We start from the raw sequence: 24,526 nt of genomic DNA, 5'->3' as shown, positions 1-24,526 counted from the left end.
AATCCTTTCTCCCACTTCCCTACCCCATATTTCCCAGCCCTAACCCCGCTAGAGACGTCTCTATCACTTCTTGGGCAGGACAGACTATTCTGTGGTTAGATAGTTCTACTCTACTTTCTATTCTTTCTTACACTCCCGATCAGACACTTTTTGCCAGGCCAGTTCCTTTAAAGAGCTCCTGTTCATATTCCCAGCATATTCTAAAATTGCTGTGTATGTGAGTCTTTCAATTACGGGGGGGGAAATGGGTTGCTATCTTATATGTGAGGTTATTAACCATCGGGAGACACACCAGAAGCAGCACCTACATTTAATCCCTCTTCAGATTTAATTTTTGGAAAGCAACCAGATACTTCTGCAATCTTCTGTAGGATTTTCTGAAAGAACCCACAGAAAGAATTTTTCTCAGCTCGTATGAACTATCTTGACCCTGTCCCCACGGACCAAAACCAATCACCTCACTTCCTCTTCCTCTTTGCTGATGTCCCAGCTCTTCAGATTCCCTGGGATGAGACAGGAAGCACATCCCTTCCCCACGACAAGGAAGGAGCTGTGCTTGCTCTTCTGTACTTCAGCCCTCTTGATGTGTCTGAGCGCCTTCTGACCTCCACACACCCAAAGCCTCCGTGGGCTATATATATATACTATAACTTTAGAACACTGGGATGACGTATCGGCACCAGTTACGGAAAAACTCCACATGTGGGAAATCTAGATTAGGAAAGTATTCCTCAGGAGGAGGCAAATGCCTGCTCAGACTCACATTCTCATTTCCTAGCAACAAACAGCAGCTCCTGGAAGTCGGAACGCACTACAACTAAATCTCTAACAGTGACGTAATGTTACCGACTCACGGATGACTGGCCTTATTTCTCTCTCCTTGAAGTTGGTGCAATATTGTTGCTTCGGAGTCTGACTACACACCGGACTGAGATCTGAGGGGTATAAAAGTCTCCCCAATCTCCCCTTCCCAAGTAGAACCTTCTGAGGGTAAAGAATATAGATCACTCAACTCATACTACGTCCCAGGAGAGGCTTTCCCCTTATTTTCATTTCAGCCTTGGCTGCCCTGTATTTGGGCAAACGAGCCAGTTGCTTCATCCCTTTATTCAATAAAGACTATCTGGTAGCTCCCACATTCTGGTTTGGTTAATGAAACAACGTTATCAGGCAGAACTCGATGTCACATCGAAATTTAAGTTCAAATCCTTCTGTAAGGAACTTCTCCTTTTAAGAAAGCTGACTAGTAATAGATTCATTCCCATGGGAGGTTTTGTGTTTGGCCATCAGGGCCATGGAAACAGACTCCACAATCCTGAAGAACTTTTATTCATTTTATGGATCTCAGGCTTCACCTTAGTTGGAACCCAAGATCCTCAACCATTTTTCAAATATCAGAGCAAGCACCAAAACCGGGTAAAGATCTTTAACCACCAGAACCGTTTAAGGCAGGCCCAGTGTGATGGATCTTACTCAGATTCACTCAGTAGGCACAGATCCCTTGGGGGGAAATCAAATTACTAGACTTTAGCTTTAAAAATGGGAATCCTGGGGCACCTGGGTGGCTCGTATGACTCTTGATTTCAGCTCAGGTCATGATCTCAGGGTCCTGAGATCAAGACCTGCACTGGGCTCCACGATGGTCGTGGAGCCTGCTTGAGGTTCTCGCTCTCCTTTTCCCTCTGCCCCTCCAATCCCCCTCTCTATAAACAAGCAAACAAACAAACTCCTACACACGTGCTAAACATCACATCAAAATTCTGTTGATGCTCAGTGCAGGACTGAGTCTTTATCCTACTTTATAGGAGAGCCATTACTCCTATACTGAATGCTTTTGTCCATGTATCCTGACCATTAAACGGGTTAAAACATGCCACATAGCGCTCTCCTCAGAGCAGACTGCTTTCTCAAAGATCACTGAATCCAGAGACAGAAACCTCCTACGCGCCAAGCTCTATTACTTTGGCATAGATACAGATTTCTTCAGAGCCAAGATGAAAATAAGCCTTTAAAAATCAGAATGGGCAATAATAATAGTATCTTGAGAGAGAGAAAGATAAGATTCTACTTCTAAAAGATGTAAAACCTTTTAGTTAAATAACTTGAGGCAACTGAGATCCGATGCCTGCCACCCACCACTGCAGGATAAACACTCTTTCCTCTGCTGACAGCCTGGCCTCACTCCTCACAACTCAGCAGCAGCTGAGTTATCAGTCAGTTGTTAATCTCCTACCAGGATTAACAGGATTGGAGCTATGTACGTGTACTTATTATTGCCGAATACAAAATTACCCCAAAACTTAGCGGTTTAAAACAACAACCATTTATTATCTCACAGTTTCTGTGGGTCAGGAATCCAGGCCCTTAGCTGGGTGCCTCTAGCTCAGGGTCTCTCACAGGATCTAATCGAGAAGTTATGCAGGGTTACAGTTACCTCAAGGCTTGACTCAGGGAGAGTGTTTCCAGACTCACTCACATGGCTGCCAACAGGCCTCAGGTGCTCGCTGGCTCTTGACCAGAGACAGTCATCCTCTGCCACATGGACCTCTGTATAGGGCAGCTCACAGCAGTGCTGGCTTCCGTCAAAGCAAGCAGCTGAGAGCGAGAGGAGGAGAGAGAGGATGCCCAAGATGGAAGCCACAGTCTTTTTACAACCTCATCTTGGAAAGGGTATCCCGTTGCTTTTGCCATATCCTATTTGTTGGTAACAAATCAATAAATCCAGCTTACACTCAGGGAGGAGATTACACAAGAGGATGAACACCAGGAGGCAGGGAACACTGCGGGCCATCTTGGAGGCTGCCTACTACAGAAGCCATCTGTTGGAGCTACATCCAAACGTGTCTGGAGGTTAAATGTCATGATATCTGTAATTTATTCTAAAATGCACACCAAAAAAGAAAAAAAAAACATCTGAAGCAAATATGACAAAACATTAACAACTACGAAATCAAGGTGATGATAATGAAGCTATTCATTGGACTACTATTGTACTTTTCTGGGTGTTTGAAAATTTCCCAATAAAAAACAAAATCAAAACCACATGATCTTGTTCACCAACAATGGATCAAGAGGCCAAACTGCATCAACTAAGCTAAATCTGATGTTAAATTGTAACATTTGGCAGATGTCCCTCAATGTTTAAATGGACAATACTAACCCCCCTCATCTACCAGGTGAATGAGCTCAGCTACCTGGGGGCTTATTTGGTACCTAGGGGCCCTGAGTGTATCACTGGAATGGTTCCTTGTGACTTTGTCTAGGTTGTGAACTCAGTGAAGAATGAAATCATTCTAGACAATGAGCCCCACTCGAGTGCTAACGCAGTACCCCCCGGTACCCAGTCCAGTGCCCTGCACACAGTAGGTACCCAGTAAATATATTTTTCAGTGAATGACAAGTATTTTATAATACCTTGCCTTAAATCTTTTGGACCAGAGTCATCCCTCCCATATTTGATGGCACAGAACTCTAGGATCTAGAACTCTGGGGCTCAACCAAGGTGTCGTATAGGTAGTTGAGGTATTTCGGCCCTGTGCCAGACAGCTATAGCTCACTGCTCCATGGAGGCAAGACGGCCTTCTAACCGGGCAGCCCAACAAGTCAGGTCCTTAAGTTTTCATGAGAGAACATCCAAGCCTGGACCACCTGGTTTCTAATGCAGAGAGAACCCTCTTTAAACAACAACATGGAAGAGCTATAGTCACCACAGAATTAAATGTAAAATAGCTGACTCAGAACTAGCTGAAGTGTGCCCTCAACTTCTCCCCCTAAAGCTAACTTACATTAAAAGGTGTGTCTCTGAGGTTCCTGTGCTACGGTTGTAGAGTTACTAAAACCTCTAGGCTCTCCAAGCTCCACCCCCATAATAAATTGTATCAGAAAAATACAGGAACTATATTAAAGTAGTCCCCAGAAAAGTGCCTTCGGAACAGCAATTCAGTGCTAAACCTTGAGCTTTTATTAAGGAAAACTGACAAATGTTTACATTCAAAAACACTGTCTATAAGGGGCACCCGGCTGGCTCAATTCGTAGGTATTGCAACTCTTGATCTCAGGGTCGTGAGTTCAAGTTCCCCTTTTTATCTCGGTAGCCAAAAAACTCAAAGATAAAGTGTGCCCAATTCCAGGAATAAACTCATTCGAAGAACATGATTTTTTCACTTGGTTTCTGAAAGTTTTATATTACGGTTGACTATGCCCTCTCTTATCTGTGGAATGCCTCAAATTCCTTTTGGAAGTTAGTATTCACTCAGCCAACAGTTACAGCGTGCCTATTATTTACCGGGCCTTCTGTTGGATACCAGGGTCAGAGGGAAGCCAGTCAGCCAATTCCTTCAAAATAATAATGTTCTCAGGCAAGGACAGGGGAAAGTTCGGGGGGGGGGGGCGGGGGCAGAGGAGGAGCCTAGATAAGTTCGATATAGTATTTCCATGATGTAAGTCTGCACAAAATGAAACAGGAGAGAAGAGAGACACCCAATGTAGGGAGCCCCATGGGCTGGAGGAGATTGAGGAGAACATTAAGAAAGTTCCTAAGTAGAAATAAAACTTGAGAATCTGTGGGATGAAGCAAGGCAAGGGAAACAGCCCATGCGAAGGCACGAAATTGTGTGCTTCAGCAATCGCAGGGTCATTTGGTGTGGGAAAAACAGATGTGCATGAGAGGGAGAAGTGGGAAGGAGGACAGAGATGTGAGCAGAATTGAGGCTGTAAAGAAAGAGAGTTTGGATTTTAGTCTACAAGATCAGGAGCCTACAGTTCTGATTTGCATTTCAGATTAAACACTAGTAGAATTAAAAAGCAAACCTAGAGGGTGGGTCATCGGCTAAGAAGCTGTGGCAAAATCCAGGCGAGAGACGTTGGGAGCCCCTCCTCCGGCTGAGGGGCAGAAAGGATAGGAGATGAAGGGACTTGGGGCACCCCGGTGACGAGGTATAGCCAATCCTTCAGCGATCGCTGATAGAGCCTCCAGCTCAAGGGCCCGACGCCAGGGTCCAAGCCTGACCCCACCGCGTATTAGCTCTGTGGTCTTAGGTCAGTTAGTTAACCACTACACACCTCAGTTTCCTCACCAACAAACCAGGCAGAATACTACTGATAGTAATAACAATATCCCTACCCTCATATACGTTGGTGAAAATTAATGAGAATAGTTCCTGCCTCATTTAATTCTCACCAAAATCATCAGAGCATAGGTATTGTTATTACTGTGAGGATACACACACACACACACACATATATGTGTACACACCATATTATATATCATAAATACTTTATATCATATATATGTTAATTATATAATCAATGTAGAATATACATTATGTATATTATTATGAAAGTAGGGATTACCATATGAGGGTAAGTATTATATATTGTATTACTATTTGCTTAAGCACATTGGCAATGCTCCCTATATGTCAGCTCTTGTCAATATTATTCTGATGATATGCAAGACAGCTCTGGATGCTTGGGATACAGGGACTAACAGAACAGACAAGGTCACTGCTCTCGTGGTGTTTACTTCACATGGAGCGATGATAAACAAATCAATCAATAAGTGATAAGTATCTCGCAGAGAATTAAAGTAAGGTTCTGTGATAGCGGGTGACTGACAGCTACATTAAACAGCTATGTCAGTCAGGGAAGGCCTCTCTGTGGAGGTGATATTTAGTCAGAGATATGAATGTCAAAGAGGGTCTAGCAAAGCAAAGATCTGGAGGATCTCCTGGAAAAGGAGAAATCTAGAATGACTTTTTAGCATCCAACCTGAATAACTGAATGGATGATAAAGCCATTCACAGAGAGGTCACGGGAAGGCGTGTTGGTCTCCTGGGAGCGTCAGGAGTTCTTTCAGGATGTGCTGAATCTGAGGCGGCTGTGGGACATCTAAGTGAAGATACAGAAAGGAGCTGGACTCGGGAGGGTGGGGGATGGAATCCTAGGAACCCTTGCAGGGACCAAGAGCAGGCTGCCCCAAAACGTGCCGCTTTGGCATATTGATTATTTTGTATAAAAGTGACCTAGAGACAGCCTGTGCAAGCACACTCAGCCCCTCCCGTCCCCCTGAAAACAGGAAATGAATCTGCCACGTGGAAGGCATCCTCCCTGTACCAGGAGCTAAAGAGACGATCTTACCCCCAGAGATGGGAGATTTAGAGCTGAGAAGGTTATAGAAACAACCCATGTTACTTTTTACTAATTTACTACCCCAGCCCAAATTCTGTTTAGAATTCCTTACTAACTGAAGCGCCCAAAGTGTTCTTTTTCCTATCAGTTCCTCACAGATTTATTGTCTCTTTGTCTAAAAAATATAAAAACTGCTTGCCTTGGTCATTTTTTTCGTTCTCAATTTCATTATTGGGCCTCTCTGCACATGTAATAAAACTGTTTTTTTTCTCCTGTTAATCTTAGTAAATCTAATTTTTAGTCCAACTAGAAGAATGTAAAGGATAGAAAAGAACTTCTCATTCCCTTCCCCATCAGTATTTAAGGAACCTGCAGAGGAAAAGCAGGAAAGAAGGGTCAGACAGATCTGATAAGTAAGATAAAGGATAAAAACATGTTCAGCAAGGACTTCTGGATTCTCCCAGACCGCTTAGTTCAAGTCTAAGCTCCACCATTTACTAGCTGGGGTGTTCCTTGAGAAGGTATCTCTTTGTGCCTAAATTTCTTCATGGAAAAAAAAGGTCATTGTGAGCACTAATGAGTTAATAAAAATGAAGTGCCTGCATGTGTTGGTAGGTTAGAGTCAAAAACGGGGGCACCACCTGAAACAGCAAGAGACTAATGCCTCCTCAGGGGGCACCTGGGCATCTGTGGCGTTGAAAATGGAAAAATGAAGCCTCCAGAGAAAGAGAAAGGCTGAATCCTTTGTTCTTTTTTTTTTAAGATTTTATTTATTTATTTATTTTAAATTTATTTATTTGAGAAAGAGAGAGGAGAACAAGCGTGAAGCACAGGGGGAGAGTCAAGGGGCAGGGAGAGGGAGAGAGAGCCAGGAGGCTGACCACGGAGCCCAAGGCAGGGCTGGATCCCAGGACCCTGAGATCATGCCCTGAGCCCAAAACCAAGAATTGGTCGCTTAACCAACTGCACCACCCAAGCGCCCCAATCCTTTGTTCTTCAACACACCCAAGAAACCCCATGTCCCTTAAGCCTACAGCAGGCAGGAGAGATTCCTCAGAGTCTCTCCCTCAGGTAGACGTTTCCCACTTCCAAAGGGTCAAAATAAAAAACGGACATAAAAATAAGGCCTTTAAGTAGATCTGGTGAACAGGCAGGTTGTTATTTACCCTTTCAAGAGCAATTGTGGGGCGGGGGCTAGGAGTCCGGGTACAGCGGTGCAAGGAGCAAATGGGGGGTGAGTGTGATGGTTATCGCTTCGCAGACAAGCTGTGTGAAGGGAAGGTAAGAGGCAGGACGGAACTGGAGTGCTGTTTTTAAGGGAGGGAGAGACTTATATGGTAAGTAGGAGGAATCTGTAAAGAAATAAAGGTTGAAGAGAGGAAAGAATTTGAACTTAAACTCCTGAAGAAGGAAGGGAGGGGCCCGGCCTCCACGGAGTGAGGCTGACCAGGCCACCTGGAGCACTGCTGCGTGGGGAAGGTGAGCAAATGGGGGATGCTGGAGATCAGAGTAGCTTCCATGACGGATCTCAGGCTAGGTAGGCCGAGGGACCGTAAAGTAAGTAGGGGAAGGGGGGCTAACAAAACGGTGGGGTGGGGAGAAGGTGACAGAGAAAGGAGCCGGAGGTTGGGAGGCAGTCAGTGATCAAGTATGGGAGTGAGGTGGGCTACGCGGGGTGCTCCAGCAGGCTCTGAGGTCCTGGTCAGAAGTCAGCAGCCCCAGGTGCCCTCGGAGTCTGGAGCCGGCCTCGGGGAGAAGGCAGGCAGCTCAGTGGAAGGAGCAGAGGTCCCTGCAGGGCTGGGTTCAAGGCTAGGAGGTGTTGGACAAACTCCCACACAAGCGCTGTGGATGCCTACAGCGGGGTCTGGAGGGACGATGAATGAATGAATCAGACTGTCCATCTGCACACACCGTTAAGATTCCAAGTGAGATTGAGAAAATATTTGCCTCAGACATCACTGAGAGTAGATCTGTGAGATATAAATAGACCAATTACATTTTAAAGGAAACCTCAAATTCACGTGAAAAGTGGACAAAAGAATTGGAACAGCTGATTCACATAAGAAACAGGAAAAATAAAAAGGAAAAAATATTTCTTACAGGTGATTAAAGAATCAGAATACAGACTAATCTGAAGATAACAGTTTATAATGAATAAAATAAAGTGGTAAATGATTTTTTTTTTTTTTTTTTTTAGTGTTCAGAATGGTTACTGGTAAGCCTTCAGTGAAACTGGTACCTCAGTCTTTTACTGGTCACTTCGTAAATCTGTGCTTCTCTTTTGGAAAACACCATGGCAGTGCCTAGGAACAGACCTAACAACGTTCATAATCTTTCACCCAGTAATTTCACTCCTATGAGTCTATTTTAAGTAAATAATTCCTCAAAAGTAAAGCACATTTAATTTTAGCACTTGCTTTAAAAAATGAACAGAATACAAAGAGATGTGTCCATCAGAAATGCTATTTCCTAAAAATATGCATGTGGAAGATGTAGGGAAATAGAAAATGCTTACTGAGTTAGGTGACAGAATGACGAAAGAGATCTACATTTTTTCCTAATGTTTTAAATGTTGATTAGTTTTTTAAATACAAATTGAAATTTTTAAATAAATAAAAGTGTGGTTGGGTTCACCAAGGACTTAATGTATTACGATACATCAGGTCATCCTTGATCTCCAATTCCTCCCTGAGTTAGGCACTCTACTCAGGCAAATCGGCCCAAACAGAACACAAATGCTGAAGGGCTTCTGCATCTGGCAACACAAGGAAAGGATGTGTACTGGTGAAGATTTTAAAAAGCCTGTCATCCACAGGGTGCTATCTTGTGAATTTTTCATTCTTTTATTCTAATCATTCAGGAATGGGAACCCTGACATTTTAAACACAAAGCCCAAGACACTTCTCTCAGAGGAAGAAACAGCCAGAATGCCCCCAGGATAGAGATCAGGGTGCTTCCGTCAGAATTATACCAACCAATCTGTGTTGCGAAATAAGCCACAAAGATTTCTAAACACTCGGTACTCATTAGCGTTTAATTTTATTGTGCTAAAAGTCCTTTTTTGTTGTTTTCATGAATAACCAACATATTTGTACCCACCAAGATAGCAACAACGAGAATGGAAAAGGCACAAGCCACAATCTGGACCCCAACTGCCTCATTCCCATGCGGGCACAAACCCCATGAGCGGGGCCTGGCCCCACCAGCCCCTGGCCAGCCATTCCTCCCTCCTCCTCCAGGAAATCTAGACTGGAGAGGATACCTGAAAAGAACAGCTGATGCCCAGTAGTGGGCTGCAAGCAGCTGAGAGTTATTGGATCATACGTATAGAGTAAATCACTTCCACTTCAGGAGGTGAGTATAAGACTCCAGGAGGAAGTTGTAAAAAGCTCAGGCACTCCCTGGAACCCAATCAGTACAGGTAAAAATAGAATTTATGGTTTCCAGGTCAAATGATTACTCTCCCTGCATGTGATCTTAACAAGCCACCAATGCAAACATACAGAAGTCGTACTAGGGCCAAAGAAAATGTCACCATTAGCTGAGTGGCCTGAGACCCACTCCCTCACCTCTCTGACCTTCGCTGGGCTTTCTCATCTGTGAAATAACTAGCTTTCGGGGGTGCTGTAAGATACCATCTCAAAGATGCTATTAAAAATTTTTAATGTATCTAAATATCTGAAATTTATCCACACGAAAAATCAACCTACCAGGTTCTTGACGTGGAAAGAAGGCAGGCCTGTGCTAAGCAATGTGCCCACAGACCCAGCCAGGGTTACCCTCGAGACAAAAGTCAAGTAGGCTTGGCTTTTTCTGACTGTTCTCCCTTCTGATGCCTGCCCAGACCGAGGCCCAGTGCCCTCCTGGGGCCCCTCTCATGGTGTTTACCCCTCCAGCAGCCCTTCCGACCGCCCTCGCTGCCCTATATATTACATTACAGACACATTTGAATCACCTGCTCAGTTGAAAAAATACCCTTCCCCAGACCCCACTCCCAGAGATCTGAATTATTTGGCCCGGCAACAGAGCCTGTGCAGCTGTGTTTTATAAGCCCCTGAGGTGATCTAATGAGCAATCAGGGCCGAGAACCACCATTATGCGAGGTAGTGCCGGTAATCTGGAGGGCTTAGAACCCCCATCAGGAAACACTGCTTTGAGGTTCCAAAACATTCCTTTTAGTGTCTATTATTTTCTTCTTTTATCTGTGTGTTTATCTTTCTAGCTAGATTGACAGGCAAAATTACTTCTATGTCTTTATTCCTCTGCCCTCTGTTCAGTTATTCAACATATGCTAAATGGGGTAGATAAAACCTAAGGCTTCTCAGGCGCCTGGGTGGCTCAGTGGGTTAAGCGACCTCCTTCAGCTCAGGTTATGATCCTGGAGTCTTGGGATCGAGTCCCACATCGGGCTCCCAGCTCAGCGGGGAGCCTGCTTCTCCCTCTGACCCTTTCCCCTCTCATGCTGTTTCTCTCTCTCTTCTCTCTTCTCTCTTCTCTCTTCTCTCTTCTCTCTTCTCTCTTCTCTCTTCTCTCTTCTCTCTTCTCTCTTCTCTCTTCTCTCTTCTCTCTCATAAATAAATAAAACCTTTAAAAAAAAAAAACCCCTAATGCTTCTTGTCTTTTTCCAATGCCTAGTCCTGAAGGCTTCCTTCCCCGCCCCACCGCCACCCCCATCACTTTCCCTGGGAGGCACCGTGTGTGGCTGCTGTGTCCCAGGTGGCTCCCAGCCTAGACCTCCACACCTCCTGTGATGCAGTGCTGTTTGCATAATATAATTAAACAGGGTAGGAAGAGCAGCTATTAAAAATAGCCTATTCCCAAGCCTGCTTAAAAACAAGACAAAACAAAACCCCTGTCCAAAAACCTTTGAGTCAAGATAACTCTAAAAAAGTGGAAGATTAGAAGAGAGGTTTATTGGGAACCCACCGTTGTTGGTTGGAGACATAAACACAGATCATTTAAAGCATGGGGCCCACCGAAGGCAGGCGCGGCAGCCTAACATAAATCATAATCCAAGAGACCAACCAGAACTCGAGTGATCTCTACTTTGGCCTCTGCCTTGTTTCGTAACGTGGAAACATCTCTGCTCTCCTCTCTAGAGAGTGACTATAAAATCATGAAACCATCAGAACTGGAAGGACCCACCAAAGACCATCTCTAGTGAAAGAGCTCACCCCCTGTGATGGTGGTTGATGACTGGTGGTGGTGGTCATCAACCTCACCTCGGAGTAATCCCAAAGAACAACTGCTCCACAAGACAAACCCTTCCCATCTAGGACTGGTCTGTTTTAAAGGGCTGCCTTGGGCGCCTGGGTGGCTCAGTTCGTTAAGTGACTGCCTTCGGCTCAGGTCATGATCCTGGAGTTCCAGGATCGAGTCCCGCATAGGGCTCCCTGCTCAGCAGGGAGTCTGCTTCTCCCTCTGACCCCCCCCCCATGTGCTCTCTCTCTCTCATCCTCTCTCTCAAATAAATAAAATCTTAAAAAAAAAAAAGTGCTGCCTTACCCCGAGTTGTAATCTGTTGTCATTCCCCCCACATATACACCCCACCCTCTCCTCTGTTCCCCTCCCCCTTCCCCAAATATGTCCATCTTCTGCCACAACACCTAAGTCAGAAAATACGCCGGTACATGACCCATACATCTTCACTTCTGCAGACCATCCTCCCCCAGGATCCTCATATTCCTTGCATGAAATTATTTTGAGACTTAACCACCTTCCCAACCACCGTTCTCTAGACACACCCTAGTTTGGTCAAGTTCCCTTAAAAGATGGATCCCAGGGGCGCCTGGGTGGCTCAGATGGTTGGGCGTCTGCCTTCGGCTCAGGTCATGATCTCCAGGTCCTGGGATCGAGCCCCACGTCTGGTCTCCCAGCTCAGCAGGGAGTCTCGGCTTCTCCCTCTCCCTCTCCCTCTGCTTGTGCTCTCTCTGTCTCTCTCTCTCAAATGAATAAATAAAATCTTAAAAAAAAAAAAAAGATGGATCCCAGAACTTAACATTGAACTTCTTTGTTCAACAAACACTTGCTTGATGCCTAATGTGTGCCGGGCACTCAGTCACGCCCTAGAGATAGAAATGAAAACACCAGGCCTGGCACAGTTGACCTGAGGAGACAAACCAAATCATTAAAAGAAGGTGCAAGGAGTGCTCTAAGGAAGAAAGCACCAAATGCCTGGGGGCAAGGAACAGGTTTGCCTGACACACTGGGAGAAAAGGTCCAGAAAGGTTTCCTTAAGGAAACAACTTTTAAGCTGAAACACTACACTGCATTAAACAGGCTAGGTACAGAATTCGACGTTTCTCCCTATTAGGTTTCTTCCTGTTAAGGTTCAAAGCTTTGATTCCTGATTTTCCCACCCATTTTTAAGCTGTCCTTCCACCTAGAGTCATTCAAAAACCACTAAGCATGCCTGTGCAATTGTCAACTGGTCACTGAGAAAAGTCAAGAGCAGAGTCCCTGGAGAGCTCTCTTTAAGTGATACCAAGCCGTTGATCGGCACTGTAAAGATACTGTCACTCAATCAGCCACAAATCCACTAGTTAATCTGGGGGCTTTCAAACTTTTTTCTTTGGTAGGGAAAGTTCTCTATCAAACCAAAATGCAACGGATTTCCAATATATAAACAGATAACAAGGGAGCTGTTCTAGGTAAAAGAGGGGTGGAGAGAGTCCAACCTGCTAGGGCTTCCTCTCTTCCCCACCAAAGCACTTAAGGAACCTTGGTGGCAACATATGCACCCATGGAAGCCCCCTTTGAAAACCAGTCATCTTGCCTACAAGAATATCTTGAGAGATGGTATCTAATGGTTTGAATAAATCAAGATATGGTCTATCCAATTAGTAAATCCAACAAGTCAAGAAGACACAGTAGTCATTTTGGTATGATTTATTCACAATGAACCAAGATAGTTCTTTGTGAAAACTAACCATCTATCTAATAATTCATTCTAGTCTTCTATTTCATTATCAGAATCTACCTCTCTACCTCTCCCTCCACTTTTGGAAATGGGGACAATTTCCTATCTCTATTTTCTGATATGTTACTATTCTTCCTGTTTCTAAAGGGTTACATTCAAACTTCCAAGATCACATGGAAAATTTTTCACATCCTAGGACATTGTTTGGACCTAGAGACTTAAGTGCTACTGGTTTACAAGCTTCTTCAAGGTAGAGCCCATTCTTACTCATCTTTGTTTCCCAAGAGCTTAACATTACACTTAGTGTGTAACTAATACAAAATAACTCAAATAATTAGTTTGCTTGTTAGTCTTTTTGTTTGAAAATACCGAAGTGCTCTCTTGCGACCTTCTCACCTAATTTGGATTTCCATTCTTACCTATATAGAAGCAAATTATGAGTCGAGTGTTTTGACCTTCTCCTTGTTGTCATTTAACTTTGTACCCTTAAAAAAAAAAAAAAACCCTTTAGTTGTCCCAAGCTGTTTTACAAACTAGGAACTTTAGTCCACTGGACTCCCAACTCCTGACACCACAGATCACTGCTTAGCCCTTTAGAACATACTTTGAAGTAATAATAATTTCTTTAGGTATGTCTGTGACCAAAGGGAACTGATGGAATGACATCATTCTAGAGAAAAATGCCAATTACTCACAAATGACCCACAGGTGGGCACCTAAAGCGCTGAAAGCAGTGAAAATTGCAAGTGCCTTTCTAACTAACTTTAGTTTCCCATTATCATCGCAAACAAAAATCAGGGACCCATACTATTAATAACTGCTCAGATTTTAATGTTTCAGTATTACAATCCTTTTTATAGATAGATCTATAGACACTATGCTGTGTTAAACAGGCTAGGTTTTTATTAGCTTTTTGACAGTCCATCACACTGGTGACATCCAGAGAATGAAAACCACTAAAATCCTGAAGTCTCTTTCTCACATGTCTCTCCCCCACCCTGTATTTGTGCAATTCAATCCGGGGACCTAAGTACAGAATTTGAGATTTCTCCCTATTTCTTCTTGTTTAGGTTCAAAGTTTTGATTCCTGATTTTTTGAATTATTTAATAAGTAAATATATAAGATGTTACGACTTTTAAAACTGTGGAACTCAACTCCAGAAAGTATGTCCTTGTTTTTATTTCCTATCAGTAGAGTATGCCAGTGCCTCCTTCACACCCCCACCAATTCATCACATTAAAAAAACAAAACAAACAAACAAAACTTTGCCCATCTGATTGACAAGAGTGGTGCCTCATTTGTTAACTTGCATTGCTCTGACTACTAAAGAGGTTGAACATTTTTCATATATTTATTCATCATGTGTGTCATTTTTGCAAATTCTCTATGTCTTTTGTCCAGTTTTCTCCAAGTATTCCCTTTTCCTACAGATTTGTAGAAGTTCTTCAAATAGTAACATTAATTCTTTTGTCACAGGTTGCAAACGTTTTTTCCAGCTTTCCATTTCAATTTTAACTTTATTTATGGTGATTATTGACATCCAGGTGGTTTTGTCTCAAGAAATCTAGCAATCCAACTTTTCTTTTGTCACTTCTCCCTTTGGTAGCATATTTAGAAAAACTTTTCCAAGTTCAAGATTATATAAAAGTTTCCCATATTTCATCCTGACACCATTATGGTTTTTTTTCTTACATTTAAATGCTTACTCCATTTGGAATATATTCAGATGTATGACATAAAGTCAGGAGGACTGTACTTATTTTGTTCCAAAAGGTTAGCCAGCCGTCCCAACACCATTTACTGAATTAATTTGTCTTTTCTGTACTGATTCAAGAGGCCGCCTTTCCTCCCCTCACTCATGCTCTCTCTCTCTCTCTCTCAAATAATTTTTTTAAAAAACTTTTTCTAAATGGAGCACCTGGGAGGCTCAGTCAATTAAGCATCTGCCTTTGGCTCAGGTCATGATCCCAGGGTCCTGGGATCGAGCCCCACATCGGGCTCCCTGCTCGGCGGGGAGTCTGCTTCTCCCTCACCCTCTGCCCCTCCCCCGGTGCATGCTCTCGCTCTCCCAAATCTTTAAAAAAAAAAATTTTTTTTAATGAGTCAAGAAAAAAAAAGGGCGCCCTTACCATATGCTTTGTCTCCACTCATGTCTGTCTCACAGGAATCTGAGACTCAGCGTACCCACCCCTGAAATTCATGATCATCTCCTCTACGCCAGCATTCCCCAGCTCTGAATGGCTACTTTGTTCTCTAAGTGTTCATGTCAAGAATGTGGTTATTCCTTACCCCTGCCCTCTCCATCACCGCCTCTCTCCCCCCACACACAGTCACCAACTGTAGTCAATTCTGTCTCTGGCGTATAGCTCTAAACCGCCATCATCTGTCCAAGTCCGTCACTGCGGCTGTAACCCACACCACCATCTTCCCTTTGCGGGACTGCAACAGCCTCCTCACTGGACCCCACGTCCACTATTGGCCCCTCCAGGGCATCATGCCGCTTCCCTGATTTCAACCTCTGACAGCTTCCACTGTTGTTCGAACAAAGGGCAAGATTATTTCAGTGATATGGAAGACCTGTGTGATCTAGCCCCCCACCCATCTCTACCTCACGCCACACTTCGGTCCTCACAGTTACTAACACACTAGCTATCTTGTCATTCCTTGAAGGCTTCCAGCTGCTTTTCATGTCAGAGCCTTCACACGTGATGCCCCTTCTATGTTCCAAGCTGGTCTCCCGTCACAACCCATCCCTCCTCCTCACAACCCATCCCTCCTCCTCACACATGCCTGCCTACCTCCAGCTTATCTTTCAGAGTCCAGAAGTATCATGTCCTCAAACATGTCTTGCATAACCCCCCTGACCACACTAGTCTCTCCCGCAAAAGCGCCCTCCTTGCGCCTAGTACTTCTCCAGGTGGTACTTCCCGCAAGTCTTGCCATTTAATAAATGTTTGCAACGGTATCTCCATCATGTGGCAGCTCTAGCAGCTCAGGCCTGTGCCCAACTTGTTCACCAATGTCTCTTTTTACTGTTTGTATAACTGTGGGCAAGCCGCTCAACCCCTCTGTGCCTCGGTTTCTTCATCTGCCAAATGGGTGGTGTTACTTCTACTGTGTACCAGATATTCCATCTTCTTTCTTATTTTAATCTCCTATCAAATGATCACAGCTGGGGATCTCTGTGCTAACGTGGGACACAGCTATATTCTTATTTTCTTATATTCATTCTGTCTTATTTCCCTTCCACTTCAAGTTCATACCTGTAGACTCAGGATTAATGGTAGAATAGAAATATAAAAGAGGCAAAGGCTGATGAGATTTACATCAGTTTTATGTGATACCAGGCACATAGCATTATATGGTATAGGAAAAAATATTTGCAATATATCGAGTAAAATGTTGGAAAATTATGTGCATGTGTGCATTTACACAAATACATCTATATGATTCAAAATTACACATAAAAATATTGGAAAGACATATACCAAAAGGACAACTGTGGTTATGAGCAAGCAGTAAGTTAAAAGGTTACAGTGACTTAGTTTCTTTCTCTGTGTGCTTCTGAACTTCCCCAAGTTTCTACAATTAACTAATACATGTAAAAATCAGAGAAAAGGTTTCCTTAGACTTTTTTCTCAGAAAACAATGTTCTTGATGGAGTCGTGTTACATACAAAACTTGTGACAGTGATAATGATAATAGCTAATACTTTTCAGCATTGTTTATGTGCCAAACGCTGTAGTAAGTACATTACAGAACTGCCCACTGAGTCCCTGCACTCTATGCTGGAGGCACTGTTCTCACCCCCATTTTGTAGATGAAAAAGTTCAGGTGGTTCATGGGAAGTCACACAGCTGCTAAGTGGCAGAGCCCAAGATGCGAACCCTGGGGGATCTGACTCCAGAAATACCTCTCTCATGTGGCCACTAGAGTTCCTGTCTCCAGCCACATTGCCTCCCAAAACCCTAACCTTTCTGTTCTTGATTTTTATGTCTTCCATGCTTTTCTGATTCTAACCCTTTGGGGAGGGGATAGAAATAGACAGCATTCGCACTTCTCGCACAACATGAAAGTCAGGCATCCGCTACAGGTCGTATCTCTGCTTCCAACGCACACACCTGCCCCAAGGGGACACGGGAACATGCAGAACTGAATGGAGACTAACTGGGCAACCCTCCCCGCATTATCAGCCCTCGCAGCACCGTGGACCTCTGCTTCCTGTCCTCATTGCAGTTTGGTTTTACACTTGCTTGTTACTTGATTGCTTACTACCTGCAGGCACTACTCTGAGCACTTTACATGTGCTACTTTTCTTTTCACCATTATTGTCCCCATTTTACACAGAAGGAAACTGAGGCCTAGAGAAATTAAGAAACTTGCCCAAGGTTGCCGAGCTCGGAAGTGATGGAGCTAGGCTTGACCTCTGGCTCCAGAGGCATCACTCTCAAAATGAATGAATGACGGTATACTCCCCATTTTCTAAAAAACCTACTATCTCTTATTAGGACTATCTAATTTTATTTCTGTAGGACCTGTTTCTCATACATCATATTTCTAATATTTTGATTTCTTATTATTATAATTAGAAATTTTTAACTATATTTCCTAATCAGTTATTTGAGATATCAAGATTTACCTGTCTTTAACTTTGTAAACTTTTTATCATTTTATTTTAGTTTATTTTATCATGATGAATGTACTCTAAAATCCCCATCCCCTATTTCCTCCATCCCTCCACCCACCTTCCCTCTGATAACCATGAGTTTGTTCCCTATAGTTAAGAGTCTGTTTCTTGGTTTGTCTCTCTCCCTAGTTTCCTTTGTTTCTTAAATTCCACATATGAGTGAGATCCTATGGTATTTCTTTCTCTAACTGACTTATTTCACTTACTATAATACTCTCTAGCTCAATCGATGGTGTTGCAAATGGCAAGATTTCATTCTTTTTATGGCTGAATAGTATTCCATTATATATATATTTATCTTCTTTATCCATTCATCCATCAGTGGACACTTGGGCTGCTTCCATAGTTTGGCTATTGTAAATAATGCTGCAATAAACAAAAGGGTGCATGTATCCCTTTTAGTTAGTGTTTTTGTATTTTTTGGGTAAATAACCAGTAGTACAATTCCTGGATCATAGGGTAAGTTCGATTTTGGGGCACCTGAGTGGCTCAGTCGGTTAAGAATCTGCCTTCAGCTCAGATAAGCCCCACACTGGGCTCCTTGCTCAGCAGGGGACAGTCTACTTCTCTCTCTCTCCCTCTCCTTCTGCCCTTCCCCACCACTCATTCTCTCTCTCTCTCAAATAAATAAATAAAATCTTTAAAAAATGGGTAGTTCTATTTTTAATTTTTTGAGGAACCTCCATACAGATTTCCACAATGGCTGCACGAATTTGCATTCCCACCAACAGTGCAAAAGATTTCCCCTTTCTCCACATCCTCACCAACATGTGGTTTCCTGTGTTGTTAATTTTTGTCACTCTGACAGGTGTGAGGAAATATCTCATTGTAGTTTTGATTTGCTCTTCCCTGATAATGAGTGATGGTAAGCATCTTTTCATGTGTCTGTTGGCCATCTGGACGTCTGTAACTTTGTAAAATTACTGAACTCTCTCACTAACTGTGATTTCAGTTCTCCATTATTTTAGCTACATAATTTTTTTTTAAAGGTTTTATTTATTTATTTGACAGAGAGAGAGCACAAGCAGGCAGAGCGGCAGGCAACAGAGAGAGAGCACAAGCAGAGGAGCGGCAGGCAGAAGGAGAGGGAGAAGCAGGCTCCCCACTGAGCAAGGAGCCTGACTCGGGACTCAATCTCAGGACCCTGGGATCAGGACCTGAGCCGAAGGCAGATGCTTAACTGACTGAGCCACCCAGGTGCCCCTATTTTAGCTACATAATCTCTTAATTTCTATAAATAATAATTTTGTCTCCTCCTTTCCAACATGAAGATATCATCTTTCTCAACTAATTTTTATTTTGTTTAAATTTAATTTTTTTATTTTAATTTGAACTTAATCACAACTTTTTAAACTACATCCAAAGACATGTACTGCCTACCTTCAGTCTCTCTTTACCACCTATTCCCTCAGGCCCAAGCCATCTGCCATGACACCAAGAGAGCCACTTTTCTAAGTCACAAATATGCCTCTTTCTCTCCAATACTAGAAGTTTGCACCACCTACATGTTTTATATCTCAGCATAATTGTTACCTTTTATAATATGGCCCCAAACTACCTTTAAATCTTCCTTTCAACCAGGATTCCAAAATGCCCCTCACTTGTGACTCCTTTTCTCATGATTTGCCCAGATGGTCCTTCCCTATTTTCTTCCTTGGGACAATGGTTTACTTTCTGGGGCCAAAACACCTGCTGCCTCTTCTCTGGCCCTCCCAAGCTCTCCCTGCCATTTCACCCCTACTCCTCCTGTATCTCCAGGGCACCAAGCACAAACCTCTGTCATGACACCTGTCAGAGCCCAACTGGAACGTGGGTACTCATTTAGAGCAGAGGTCAGCAAAATTCTATGGAGCTTCAAATGGTAAATATTTTAGGCTTTCTGGGCCATATTTGATGTCTTGCATTTTTTCCTTACGTTTTAATAATATAAAAAATGATTCTTAGCTCATAGGCCATTAAAAAAAAAAAAAACAAGCCACCAGCTATGGGCCATAATTCACCTATTCCTGGTTTATAAGTTCGTCTCTCCCACTGGATAGTAAGCTACCTGAGAGAGGGGATCATCTCTTATTCACTTTTGTATTCCCCAGCTCCTGCCCCAAAGAAGGTCTTCAATCCTTGAAGTCAACTGAACTGAAACACCAATAATTAATTTATCCTGATGACTCAAATACATCCCTAGACAATTTCCCCAAATCCTGAACCACTTAACAAAAAGTCATTATGCATTTTGAGTCTCTCAGGCATCTCTGGGCCTTAAAAGTAAGCTATATCTCCAGGTGAGGGGGGAGGTGATGCTTTCTGCCTCATTTAGTAAGAAAACCTCTGATGTTCAGCCAAGGAGCCTCTCCCTCCCCAAAGGCAGCAAAAATGCTTCTCCTATGAGAGACTAGACTGTTCCCCGAGCTCCCACGAGCTCGGAGTTCCCCGAACTCCAGCAAACTCCTGCTTTTCAAATAGTCAAATCAATATTTTTTAAAAGATGTTATTTATTTGATAGAGAGAGAGACACAGCGAGAGAGAGGGAACACAAGCAGGGGGAGTGGGAGAGGGAGAAGCAGGCTTCCCGCCGAGCAGGGAGCCTGACGTGGGGCTCGATCCCAGGACCCTGGGATCATGACCTGAGCCGAAGGCTTGGCGCTTAACCATCTGAGCCACCCAGGTGACCCTCAAATAGCCGAATCAATTTCTCATCTCAGGAAATGATCTAGACTTGATGGTGTTTGGAACACTTGCCAGATATCCAACCCAGCTGCCGACAATAGCTCTACCTCCCATCTCACAATAATTGGGGAAGAAGCATTTTGCTAAGTCATTAAGTACCAGAGAATCGCTATCCCTCTGCTCCCTGGTTCTCCCAACCAGAAGAAGTGCTCCAGAAAAGTGACAATCATTTCCCACACAGAAGCTCCTGAACTCACATGATGTGTTTATGAACTGACATAAACTGACATACGAACTGCCCAGCACCGAGTCACATCAACCCAGCCACCTCCAGCCAACCAGGGGAGCAAGGACCCGGAACTCCACTCTCAGCAGCCTCACCCACCCACACGTATGAAGCTCCAGGCTCCTCCTGGAGGGGCTTCCCAAGCACAGGGAAACCCACTGGGCGCAGTAAATGCAAAATCAGAAGAATTACAATGCGCTCATAAGAAGAGTGCTAAGATCACAAATGGAAACTCAGGCGTGAAAAATGACACGCGGCAAGTGCACGCAGAATGGGTCAGAACCAGCTTGATAGCGATGGAGACGCAGTTGACTCTTCCAGCAGAGGCGTTTACAAGCAGCCCTTTCAACCTGGCCTGTGTACAAATGGAAGAGCTCCCTTGCTCACAATCACCCTTGGCTCACAACACGTTCCAAGCCGCTGGGGGCCTGCTCTGTGTCCTCTCCGCGCCGGCCTCGCCCCACTAGCCTGGCTCACGCTAGTGACGAAGGAGAGAGACGTTTGCTCCTGAAAATTAGGGGGTCCGGTTAAATGGTGGGACTGCCACCTACACATGGAAGCAAAGAAACCAACCCAAATAAAACTTTAAATCAGTCAACTAACAGCGCTTTACTAATCATGCAAAAAAGTAGATATAAAATAGAGAATAGAAGGTGTGGTACGTTACCCAAAAGCCCTGCCAAGGACCGCATGTCCTTCTCCATCAGCATGTAAATCTCTTCCTCTGAGAAGCGGCCAATGCCGTGGCCGTGCATCTCGCGCTTCACAATTCCTTTCGTTATGTGGCACACGACCCACCTCAGCAGGTTACTGAAGGGACCGCCACCACTAAGAGAGAGCATCTTCCGGGTCTCATTGAGATTGTCCACCCACTGGCAATAAGCTAACGTCCTGGAATTGTGTGGAAACAGGTTACTACTGGGCATTAGATGTACGTCAGCTCCTCGGAGTCCATTTCCAGTGAGTGCATCACAAGTCAGAACACTCTAGAGGAAATGAGCCAGAGCAGCTTTACAAAGAGCAGTCTCTGCAGATATGACAACAGCTTCTGGCCAGTGCCTAGACTTCGGGTCTGTAAGAGAAACTAAAACAAATCCAGATAACGATGCCATGCTACAATTCCACCAAACATCTCCGGGCCCCCGCCCTCAGATCCACGCCCCTCCCCCACCTCCCAAGGCCGGCTTCTGCATCTTCTTAGGCAACCCCACAGAAAACAGGAGAAACCCACTTCCAAAGGTTTTGAGGCAGAACTGTGCGTACCCATGGGGACACCAGGAAGGAGGCACAGAGACTACGGGGCAGGCTTCGTTCTCGTTCTTGATCTGAGGAATGGGTATGCAGATATATGCTCTGTGTTCATTAATTAAGCTGCACCTTTTTGTTTTGCACAATTTGTGTATGCATTTTGGATTTTACCATATCAAAGAGTTGTTTGAAAAAGAAAACTTTTGCCTTTTTGACAGAGGATTACGGAGTAGATATACCTATCCAAGGTTGGTATAAACTATATAAATTATAAATATTATGTATATGATTTGCTCTCCAGAAAGTCTGGAGAACTGTTTCAGTTTGTGCTCCTGATCTCTAAAGTGAATACAAAGACCGAAGGAACTCAGTTGAGTCACTCTTCCCATCTGGGTGGTGCTTGTGGCCAACTCTCCTGTCCAGGTGTTGCCATGGAACACGGAGACACAGCTGAGCAGCAACTCAGTTCATGTGGGCTGCCGGCTACGACACTCGGGCCTTGGCTGATTCTGGGCTCTGAACCTATGCAACTGCAGGAATGTCTCTATGGCTAACAGTGTCGGTACACAGAAATTAAAAGGGGTTCCTACTGACGGCTGAGAAAAATGTAGCTGTGGGAGTGCCAACAGAAGATATTTTAGTTTTTCCCCATAACGAGCAAAAAAAATGTACTGGCAGTCGTCTCTCCTCCTAGTGTTGGTTCATAGAGCAATAATGGCCACTTAGAAAAAATCAAAAGAGTGAAAAATATTTTTACAGAGAAAACACAAGGAATTATAATAAATGATAGCTATTTTCCACCTCAATTTTTTAAAGGAAAAAAAAAGTCCCTGAAATGTTGATCATTTTGTATAGTCCTACTCTTTCCACTGTTCTTTCCTCTACAAAAAAGAAAATAAGAAACAGAAGATTTCTCTAAAAGTTTTTAAGCATTCCTGATTTTTACTGAAAAGTCCTACAACCAATTTCAACATAACTCTCTGCACTATACCCAAAACTCATTCTTTATTACCTTTTTAAAATAATGCCTATAAATCTTGTTAAAAAGCTCTGTGTAGGGGAACCTGGGTGGCTCAGTCGTTAAGCATCTGCCTTCGGCTCAGGTCATGATCCTGGGGTCCTGGGATCGAGCCCTGCGTCAGGCTCCCTGCTCCGCGGGAAGCCTGCTTCTCCCTCTCCCACTCCCCCTGCTTGTGTTCTCTCTCTCTCGCTGTGTCTCTCTCTGTCAAATAAATAAATAAAATCTTAAAAAAAAAAGAAAGCTTTGTGTACTTCTTTTTAATAAGTCTCTCAAAATAAAGCATTGAGTCAAGAAATGGATTTTGCTGAATATAGGAAAAAGTACATCGCAACGGTAACTAATACATATGGACAGAGAAGTCAATGGATCTTTTGACATAAAAGATCTCACATTTACTCTAGTAAATTCTTTATAAACATGCAAACTTAATACTTTCCTACTTGCTCTTCTTTTTACACCTGCAGTAATTAAGGTATCAATTTTCTCATTCCATTAGAATAATTCAGTACTTTGATTCAAGTTGTACTAGATTGAAAGGCACAATAAAAGAGCTTGACCATCCTTGATTATTTCGCAAGTCCATGAACTGAGAATAAAACTAGATTAGCCCAAAACAAGCGTGACCAGGTCATAAGAGCATCCAGGAAGTGTCTAAAGAGTAAAAATGAGGAATGTGGTGGTTCTAAACTGACAGGTTGATGTGAAAAAATACATTCTTTGTACGGGTTTCATCATAAGCCTAAGTGATCCTGAGGGATGAGCAGAAGCTCACCAGGCAGAGCAGAGGAGGAAGGGTGTGCGTGAGGAGCACCGGCCAGGGCGCACGGGACGCCTGGGCAGAGGATGGAAGGGTGGGCCAGAACCAGATCCGGATGCGCCTGAGACAAAGGGTGCTGAACTCTATTTTGGAAGCAAAGTTGAACCACTGAAAGGTTTTAAGCAGACAAGAAATGTAATCAGGTTTGAGGCAATGTGAAGGAAGGGTTGGAAATGGAGAAACCACCAGTAGGAAGGCTGGCTAGAAGACTCTGGCAAGACCTAAGAACTAGGGCAATGGGGGTGGGAGGGAGGGTGTACAGGGAATGCAGAGGAGAAACTCTGGGGTATGAGAAAAAGAGTCTATGTACCAAAGTATAAGGAGAGATTAAGTCTTTTCTCTCAGGCCGATGACTTGAGGGGATGATAATGCCATTAACCAATATGGGCAGGTACACACGAGGTATGACAGATGTAGATGATGAAAGATGCATCAAGCTGTTGCATTTGAAGGCCCCATGGAACCCCCAGATGAGAATGTCCAGAAGGTTGAGAACTCAGGAGACAGGTTTAGACTCAAGAGAGAGAACTTGCGGGTGAGGGCACGTCAGCGAGAGTGCTAAAGCTGTCAGAGGAGAGGAGTCACCTAAGGAAGTTGCTAGGGTGAGGAGTGGTGTTAGGGAATCCACAGGTCAAGGGCAAGTTAGAAGGTGAGACAGCCAGGCTGGAAGGGCCAGCTTGGAGAGAAGCAGAGACACCTCTTGCTCTGAGATAGAGAGGAGGAGAGTGTCACAAGGGGTAAGGGGCTGCAGAGA

At 43.8% G+C, this 24,526-nt stretch overlaps 1 protein-coding gene across 1 annotated transcript in view; it reads right to left on the bottom strand.

The window, feature by feature from the left end:
* Window positions 1-24,526, bottom strand: part of FAXC (failed axon connections homolog, metaxin like GST domain containing) — a 66,578-nt gene that overhangs the window by 16,960 nt on the left and 25,092 nt on the right. The window contains exon 4 of the mRNA XM_028104277.2: window positions 21,354-21,577. Coding sequence (XP_027960078.1) covers window positions 21,354-21,577 — 224 coding nt within the window. The remainder of the gene's footprint in view (window positions 1-21,353; window positions 21,578-24,526) is intronic.

The sequence above is a fragment of the Eumetopias jubatus genome, unplaced genomic scaffold (assembly GCF_037043125.1).
Source record: "Eumetopias jubatus isolate StellerSeaLion01/CBP00866 unplaced genomic scaffold, mEumJub1_p1.0 scaffold_6, whole genome shotgun sequence".
NCBI classification, from domain to species: Eukaryota; Metazoa; Chordata; class Mammalia; order Carnivora; family Otariidae; genus Eumetopias; species Eumetopias jubatus.
Note: the sequence above shows the minus strand (reverse complement) of the source record. Positions and strands in the feature narration are given on the sequence as shown.